The sequence below is a fragment of the Sturnus vulgaris genome, unplaced genomic scaffold (assembly GCF_052056855.1).
Source record: "Sturnus vulgaris isolate bStuVul1 unplaced genomic scaffold, bStuVul1.hap1 Scaffold_141, whole genome shotgun sequence".
Taxonomy (NCBI): domain Eukaryota; kingdom Metazoa; phylum Chordata; class Aves; order Passeriformes; family Sturnidae; genus Sturnus; species Sturnus vulgaris.
In genome coordinates, this window is record NW_028276063.1 from 1,056,017 (window position 1) to 1,064,445 (window position 8,429).

An 8,429-nucleotide genomic window follows, 5' to 3' on the forward strand; every position below is an offset into this window, starting at 1 on the left:
GCTCCCAGTGTCCCCAGTAAGGTTCCCCCCGGCCCAGCGGGTGGGAGCAGCCGAGAGCCCCGCGCTGCCCATCCCGACCTGTCCCGGCTCCATCCCCGCTCCTCCCGCGGGCTGCGAGGGCTTCGGGAACGGCCCCGAGGGTGTCGCTGCTCCTGGGGGAGGAGGAGGAGGGATGGAAGAGGAGGGATGAAGGAGGAGAGCGAGAAGGGATGGAAGCAGGGGAAGGAGGGAGAGTTAGGGAGGAGGAGGAGGAGGGATGGAAGAGGAAAGACAAAGGAGGATCAAGAAAAGGAGGAGGAGGAAGGAGGTCGAGCGCTCCCTGAATTCATAGGTCCCCCATCCTTGGGACCATCGCCCCCACAGGTGACCAGGGAGGGGGAGCTCGGCCCAGATATCCCAGGGGGTCCCTGGGTTGGGTTTGTTTTGAAGGGATGTTTGGAGAATGCAGAACTGCAAAGCTGAGCAGAAAATGCCCCATGAGGGGACACTGGTGGGTCCCCAGGAGGTGTTTTTAGGGTGTCCTGGTGGCTGTGGCAGCAGAGCCCTGGTAGAGAGCAGGGGCATGTGGGGTCTCCCCTGCAGTGGGGGTTGTGTCTGCCCTAGTTGGGCACCGTCACCTCCAGCCCAGAGCCAGGGGCTGCGGGACCCCGAGGGAGAGCCAGAGGGGGGAACCTGGGGACCCCCAGAGTGGGGAGAGTGGAGAGGGGCAATACCAGGACATCAGGGAACCCCGGGAGTCTGGAGGAGCAGAGCCCTGTGTCCCCCAGGCCCCCAAAGTGGGGAGCCCAGAGAGGGGGGAGCGCCGGGATTTTGGAACCCTCAACAGCCTGGAGAGGGGCAGGGGGGACTCCCTGGACCCCCTGCACCCCAAAGCAGAGAATAAGGGGAGAAGGGACCCCTAAACACCCAGCATCCCTAAATGGGGAGACAGAAGAGGGGGGAGCTTTTTGGATTGCTGGGACTCCCAGCAGACTGGGGAGGGCGGGGACCGAGTAGATGGGGGACCCCCAATACAAGCGTGACCCCCAGCAGCTGGGACTGGGGGGAACCCCCAAACACCAAAGGGGAGGGACCATTCCCAGGAACCCCTGGGAGGCATTTTCAGGGCTGAATGTTGGTGTTTGGGAGGTTTTATGGACCCGAGATGCTCGGGGACTTGTAGAGATGGAGTTGGGCAGGAGGAACCCGCAACACAACGCGCTCATCCCTTGTTTTTCCCCAAACCAGGATTTCCCATTCCCAACCCTTGGCCCGATGGAGAAGGAGGAGGCTGCGAGGAAGAGGAAGATGTCCCAGGAGCCCCAGGCAGGTGAGGAGGAAGTCAGTGCCCCTTTCCCCCTCTGTCCTGCTCCATCTCCCAGCCCAGCACGGCCCCCGGCTGCAGGACAACCCCGCTGCTGACGCCGTCCTGCCGGGGACGCGCTGGGGGGATCTCCTTCCCCTTCCCTCTGGCACGGAGGCAAATCCCATCCTCTGCTTGTCCTTCCTGCCCCAGACAAGGAGCTGAGCACGGAGAGCAGGGAGGACAAATCCCCGCGGCAGAACCTCGTGGAAGAGGCCGTTTGGAGCGGCTCCACGGCGCAGGAATGCAACGGGGAGGAAAAGCCGCGGAGATCCCGCACGAGGAGGGGCTGCAAACGCAGATGGCGGGGATCTGAGGAGGAAAGCCCCAGCCTGGGCCGGGGGGGCAGCTGGAGATGGAGCCAGAGCTTGGAGCTGGTGGTCCATGAGCAGATTGGTGATGGGGAGAAGCCCCACAAGTGCTCGGAGTGTGAGATGAGCTTCAGATGGAGGAACAAACTGATCCGCCATCAGAGGATCCACACTGGGGAGAGGCCCTACAAGTGTGAGCAGTGTGGGAAGAGCTTCACTGAGCGCAACACATTGATCTGCCACCAGAACATCCACACTGGGAAAAGGCCATACCAGTGTGGGGAGTGTGGGAAGGCCTTCAGGCAGCGTTCCCATCTAATCTGCCACCAAAAGATGCACACTGGGGAGAGACCCTACGAGTGTTCCAAGTGTGGGAAGAGGCTTACCACCAGCTCCCATCTCCTCAGGCACTTCCAGACACACAGGGAGGAGAGGCCTTTCCAGTGCTCCGACTGTGGGAAGGGCTTCAGGCGAAACTCCCACCTCACCAGACACCGGCGCATCCACACTGGGGAGAGGCTCCACGAGTGTGAGGAGAGTGGGAAGATCTTCATTGTGTGTGACAAATTAATCTGCCACCAGAAAATCCATACTGGGAAAAGGCCATAAAGTTTTGGGGATTCAGGCAGCGTTCCAACCTGATCTGCCACTGAAAGATCCACACCAGGGAGAGCCCCTTTGAGTATCCTGAGTGTGGGACAAACTTCTCTCAGAGCTCAGCTTTGAACAGACACCAACAGAGGCAGCATTAATGCAATCCCTGTAAATCCCCCTAGTGCAAGAACAACTTGTGTGCTGCTCCAACTCCATCCCCCACTGCAGAACTCACGTTGAGCAGAGCCCTGGTGACCCACATTCTCTGGGATCCATCTGGGGAAGACACCTGGCTGGTTATCCTTTTGTTTTGGCCTTAGTTTTTCTCTCTTCTCCATTTCTTTTCACACCAAAAGCCAAGAGGATTTAGGTCACCTAAAAACCTCTCAAATCCCTCTGAAAGTACCTCAATTTTAATCCAAAATGGCTCAATCCAACTGCAAAGTGGATCCTCAAAACAAATCAATTCCCCAGGAACCTTACTGGATTCCACAGCCACCAGGGTGAGAAGGGGTTGGAAGGAGATTGGGAGAAGTGGGATCCAAATTTGGAGCGCTGGGATTGGGATTGTGTGGGGCTGGCTGCCAAGGGATGGATTGGATAGTAAATAAAAGTTTCACAATTCCTGATTTCTGTCCCATTCACTTCCAGTCAGTTGCAGTTCTGTTTTCAGTGGCACCTTCTCACCTGATTGTGTTTGTGTCCTCCTTTCTCTCCTGTCTCTCTCTGCCTGCTCTGTTTCTGTCTCAGGGTCTCCCTTGACCCAGGGCAGCTCCCACCAAAGACCCTCCCCTGATTTAATTCCCCATGCAGGAGCTCCAACAGCCATGGGTGAAGTTAGGAAGGCTGGCAGTGAAATGTCCCTGTAAAATTTTGCTGCACTTGGCTTTTGGCCCCTTCTGAAGAGCTTTGCCTTCAAGGGCAGGAACATCTTTTCCTGGCTGGGAACTGGAATTCCAGACCCTGGCAGTGTGAGCCGTGCAGGAGCATCCAGACTGGGATCATGGGGGCTGGGATTGTACAGACTGGGATCACATGGGCTGGGATTGTACAGACTGGGATCACATGCACTGGGACCATATGGACTGGGATGGCTGCACCAGAACGATGGGAACCGAGGCTGTCCCGCCCCACCCAGGGGTCCCTCCCGGTCCTGCCCAGTCCCGTGCGGGGGCGCAGCCAAAACTCCCCGGAGTGAACGCGGAGATCCCGGAGCGCTCCCGGTGTCGGTCTCTATCCCGGTGCTGGTCTGGGTCTCATTCTCAGTCCTACAGTGGTCCCAGTCTCAGTGCCAGTGCCGGTTCTTGTTTCAGTCTTGGTCTTGGTCTAATTTGTGGAGTGGTCTCGGTCTAATTCGTGGAGTGGTCTCGGTCCCAGTGTTGGTGCTGGTGCTGGTGTTGATCCTGTTGTGCTCCCAGTGCCAATCTCAGCCTCAGGCCCGGTCCCAGAGAGGTGCCAGTCTCGGTGTTGGTGCCGATGTCAGTCTCTGTGCTTGTTCTGGTCCCACTCTGTCTCAGTCCCAGAGTTCTCACAGTGCCAGTGCTGGTACCAGAGCCGTTCTGGAGCCCTCCCAGTGCCGGTTCCTGTGTCAGTGTGGGCCTCAGTTTTGGTCTCAGTGCCAGTTCTGGTGCTGGTCACAGTCTCAGTCTCGGTCTTGGTCCTAGTCCTAGTTCCAGTTGTGGAGTGGTGCTGGTCTCAGTTCCGGTGTTGGATCTGCTCCCACTCTTGGTCTCGGTGTCCATTCTGGTTTTGGTCTCATTCTTGGTGCTGATGCCATTTCTTGTTACAGTCTTGGTCCCAAAGATTTTAGGCCTATTTGGGTGATTTTATACCAAACTGGGCAGGTTTAGGCTGGATTTTAGGCCACTTTTGGACTCTGCAAGGCTCATGTGTATGATTTTAGATCGCCTTTGTGTGGAGTTGAGGCCCGTTTGGCTGATTTTAGCCCAAACCTGTTAGATTTAGGCTGGATTTCTGATCTTTTCTTGGAGATTTTAAGCCAAACCAGAGCCTTTTGGGACTGCGTGGCCCTTTGGCCTCGATCCTTCCCCTCACAGTTCCCGCCCTTTCCTTGGCCCCGCCCCTTTCCCTCTCAGTCCCTGCCCTTTCCTTGGCCCCGCCCCTTTTCCCTCACAGTCCCCGCCCTTTCCTTGGCCCCGCCCTTTCTAGTCACAGCCCCGTCCATCTTTAGCCCCGCCCCTTTCTTTCCGACCGAGCCCATGTGTTCACCACGCCCCTTTCCCCTCCAAGCCCCGCCCATCTCAGGGCGCGTTCCTCTCGCGCATGCTCAGAACACTCGGAGGTGCCTTCCGGGCGCCGCCATCTTTGCTCCCTGTCTGCCTGCCCGGCTTCAGCATGTCCGAGAGCTACGGTGGGGCTGGGGGGATCTATAGGGGATCTATAGGGGATCTATTGGGGACTGAGGGGGGGTCTGAGGATTTCTATAGAGGATTTGGGCTTGCTAATAGAGGATTTGGGGTCTCTGGGGGGTCCCTTATGGGTGATTGATAGGTCTATCCGGCATCTATAGACCACTGGTGGAGGTTTTACAGCCCTGGGGGGACTCTGGGGGACTTTATAGGGGATTTGGGCTGCTCTGGGGCTCCCTAAATGGGGTCTGGGAGGTCTACAGGGGAGCTGTAGGGAACTGGGGATCTGTATATGGGATTTGTGTTTGTCTCTAGGGGATTTGGGGGACTCTGGGAGGTTCCTAAAAGGGGTCTGGGAGGTCTATAGTGGATCTAAAGGGTCCAGGTGGGTTTCAGGCTCTCTAGGGGAATTCTAGGATTCTTAAAGGGAGTTCTTGGGAATTTTGTGCTCTGTCCAGGGAATTACTGGGGTTCCTGTAGGGAATTCTGTGGCTCCTATTGAGGATTTTTGGGAATTTTGGAGTCCTTAAAGGAAATGTGGCGGTCACTTGGGAACTTTGGGTTCCCCATAAGGAAACGTTGGTGTAATTAAAGGGAATTTTGTAGTGTTGGAGTTGTAGTTTTGTAGTTGTTTGGAGTTTTTCGGTGCATATTGAGAATTGTGAGAATTGTGGGGTCTCCACCGGGATTTTGTTTTAATTTTGGGTCCAAACATGGGACTATTTAGGTCCCTATTGGGAAGTTTTGAAATTTTGGGGTCCTCAAATGTAATTTTGGAGGTTTCCCTAGAATTTTTTTGGGTTCCCTATTGTTATGAATGTTATTTTTTTTTTCCAATTTATCAAGCAGCAAGATTAAATGCAGCAGCAAATTTTTAATAGTAACAATTATAAATGTATACAATTAAAGTATTGGAGATCAATACAATCGAAGTATTGAATCCATATATTTTAGGATAAGTAAAATTTGGCAGTAAGTATTTTAGTATAATTGAGGTTCATATAAAGCATGAGCAAAACCGACCAGGGAGGGCCCCCCCCAACCGGGGATACGGGGAGGGACTCGCCCCTCCTCACGTACCAAAGCATCAAGGCTAACAATCCCCCTTATATACTATATGCTACACAAGTGTCTGGAAAACTCCTCCTAGTTTCTATTCCTAAAGTCTACGTCACTGTGTGTACGGAGCATGCTCTACTGATGGGTTAGGGGGTCTCTCATCCTTTTGAGGGTTTTATTTCTGATGAAGGCTCGTCGTCTTCATCAGTGACCGAGCTGTGACCTGCAGGTAGTGCATGCTCACTATGTGACTGAGCAGATGTTTTCCATAAGACTCTAATTAAATCCCATGCCTGGAATCGTCTCATCTTGGCCCATTTCAAGGTTGAAACTCTATTTCTTGATGGTACTTATCAGACCTTTGTCCTTCTACTATTCCCTTCCAATATCCTTGTTCAACTCCCAATATCTGGAAGATGTCCTTTGACCTGTCTCACCCATCTCCCCACTCATTCTGTAAAAAATGTCTTCTTTTGATCTAAATAAAATTTTGTAAATATAGTTACAATTTATTTAGCACGAATCACATTTATCACACAGTTCGAGCAGAACACTGGAGGCAGTGATGACAGGGCGGACAAACAAGGGAAAGGTGTCTGTGATGCTGAGCACACCTGGATGTGTTTCAGGAATGCAAAGGGCCAAGGGCTGAGCCCCAGCCCCTGGCAAGGCACATCCTGTCCCTCCCTCATTGCTCAGGGCTCTTCCCGGGCCACTGGGCTCTGGGCATGTGCAATGCCAAGGGCAGCACCATGGGGCGGCCCCTGCCAGGCTGCTGAGCAGGGACAAGGAGGCAATGAGGCCCCAGCACAGCAAGGCTCACTTGTCCCCTGCTGGCCTCAGGCCCAGGGCCAGCGTGCATGGCCCAAGTGCTGCAGGAGTTGGCTGTGTCAGGGCCTTTCAGCTGCTGCCCATCCCTGTGCCCTCTGCAGCCCAGGCTGTCCTACGGTGTCCATGCCCTGCGCCTCTGTCCCTGCAGGCTGTCGTCATCCCCCGGCTGCCCCACCTCGCTGGCCCCTTCCTTTGCTGACAGCTCTGCCTCCTGCCTGCCTCTGCCTGCCCACACAAAGCCTTGGGCTGGCCCAGACTCCTTCTGGGGGATGTGTTGCACCACAGCCCTGCCTTGGGAGAGAAATTCCTTTCTCCTTGTGTCCAGTCCTGTCCACATCAATTTCCCTTGGCATTAATTAATTCATTCTCAGGCTGTTTTCTGCTATATCAAAAGGATCCACCATCTCTGAAACTGACCTTCAGCCCCTCCCAGGGCTCTCCTTTGCTCTCCTCAGTCTCCACTCCACTGAGCACAGAGCTCATTTGCCCCTACACAGTGTTCATATGTTTGCAGCTTCCAAACCCCACCTGGGGAGATCTCTGGGCCCTCTTCAAGGTCTTGGCAAAAGAGAACATTCTGCTCATAGTCTAAGAAAATCACCAGACAACAAGGCAGGACCTGTCTGTCCTGGCTACATTTTTCTGGGTGCAGTCCTCGGATAGATGGAATTTTAGCTGTAAAATCCCAATTTTGGCCATTGACACCTCGGTGAGAAGGGCAGTTCTTTTCCACAGGAAGGAAAACACTGAGCCCCATGTTTGGTGGTAGATGAGAGACTGCCTGCAGGAGGCCAAGGCCAGCCAGAGCTGTCTCTCCTGGCAGATTTTGGCTTGAAGAACCCTTGCAGAAAGAGAACATTTTAGGTGGAGTAGCAATTTCAGCCTTGGGCAGCAGGAAAGAGGGATGGTTTATTTCCCTAGGAAGGAAAGCACAGAGCCCCAGTGCTCCAGAGGTTGATGAGAGGCAGCCCTCGACATGCCAGGGTCAGCCAGATCTGCCTTGTGGCCCCCAGGAGGCCAAACCATCCAGACCCATTCCATGTCCCCTTGGTTCCATGAGGCCCTGTAATGTCACAATGTTCTCCTTGCTCCTGAGGTGTCACAATGGCCCCTGGCTTCCATGAGGCCCTGCAGGGTCACAATGGCCCTTTGGTTCTGTGGGCCCCACAGTGTCACAATGGTCTCCATGATTCCATGGGGCCTTGCAGTGCCACAATGATCTCCATGGATCCACGGTGCCCTGCAGGATCACAAGGGCCCTTGGGCTGCACCAGGCCCTGGAATGCAACAATGGCCTCTTGGTTCCACAAAGCCCTGCTGCTTCACACTGGTGCCTTGGGACCATGCAGCCCAGCAGGGCCACAGTGATGTCCTTGGTGCCATGAGGCCCCACAGTGTCACCATGGCCCCTTGGATCCACGGGGTCCCCAAGGTGTCACAATGGTCTCCACAGGAAGGAAACAACCGAGCCCCAGTGTTGCAGAGGCAGATGTGGGGCAGTCACCAGAGGCCAAGGACAGCCAGACTTGATGGTATTTGCAGATTTGTCTGGGAGTAATCCCTGGATATGCAGAATTTTAGAGGTAGAATACCAATTTCAGTATTGACATGGACATCTGGAGGAAAAGGATGGCTCTTTTCCATAGGAAGGAAATCATGGACCACCAGTGTTTCAGGGACAGATGAAAGGCAGCCATCACAGACCCAGTCCAGGCAGACCTCTCTGTTCTGGCAGCTTTAGTCTGAAAGCAATCCTTGGATATAAGGAATTTCAGAGATGGAATCCTAATTTTGGCCATTTCTGCATTGATAAGAGGGATAGTTTTTGCCATTGGAAAAAAAGCACTGAGCCCCAGTGTTCCAAAAGCAGGTATGAGGCAGTCCCCAAGAGACAAAGGGCAGCCAGACCTGTCTGTCCTGGCA

At 54.3% G+C, this 8,429-nt stretch overlaps 1 protein-coding gene across 1 annotated transcript; it reads left to right on the forward strand.

The window, feature by feature from the left end:
- The first annotated feature begins 981 nt into the window (after window positions 1-981).
- On the forward strand, window positions 982-2,876 carry LOC148219403 (uncharacterized). The gene is made up of 2 exons (XM_088157639.1): window positions 982-1,309; window positions 1,496-2,876. The coding sequence occupies exons 1-2, from the start codon at window positions 997-999 to the stop codon at window positions 2,260-2,262; spliced, it is 1,080 nt and encodes a 359-aa protein (XP_088013765.1). The 5' UTR covers window positions 982-996; the 3' UTR covers window positions 2,263-2,876.
- Window positions 2,877-8,429: the final 5,553 nt, after the last annotated feature.

Bases quoted from the DNA above. Each gene is read 5' to 3' on its own strand.
- LOC148219403 (XM_088157639.1), top strand. From the start codon at position 997: ATGGGGGACCCCCAATACAAGCGTGACCCCCAGCAGCTGGGACTGGGG. The intron at 1,310-1,495 runs GTGAGGAGGAAG...TTCCTGCCCCAG, and splicing joins GTCCCAGGAGCCCCAGGCAG to ACAAGGAGCTGAGCACGGAG.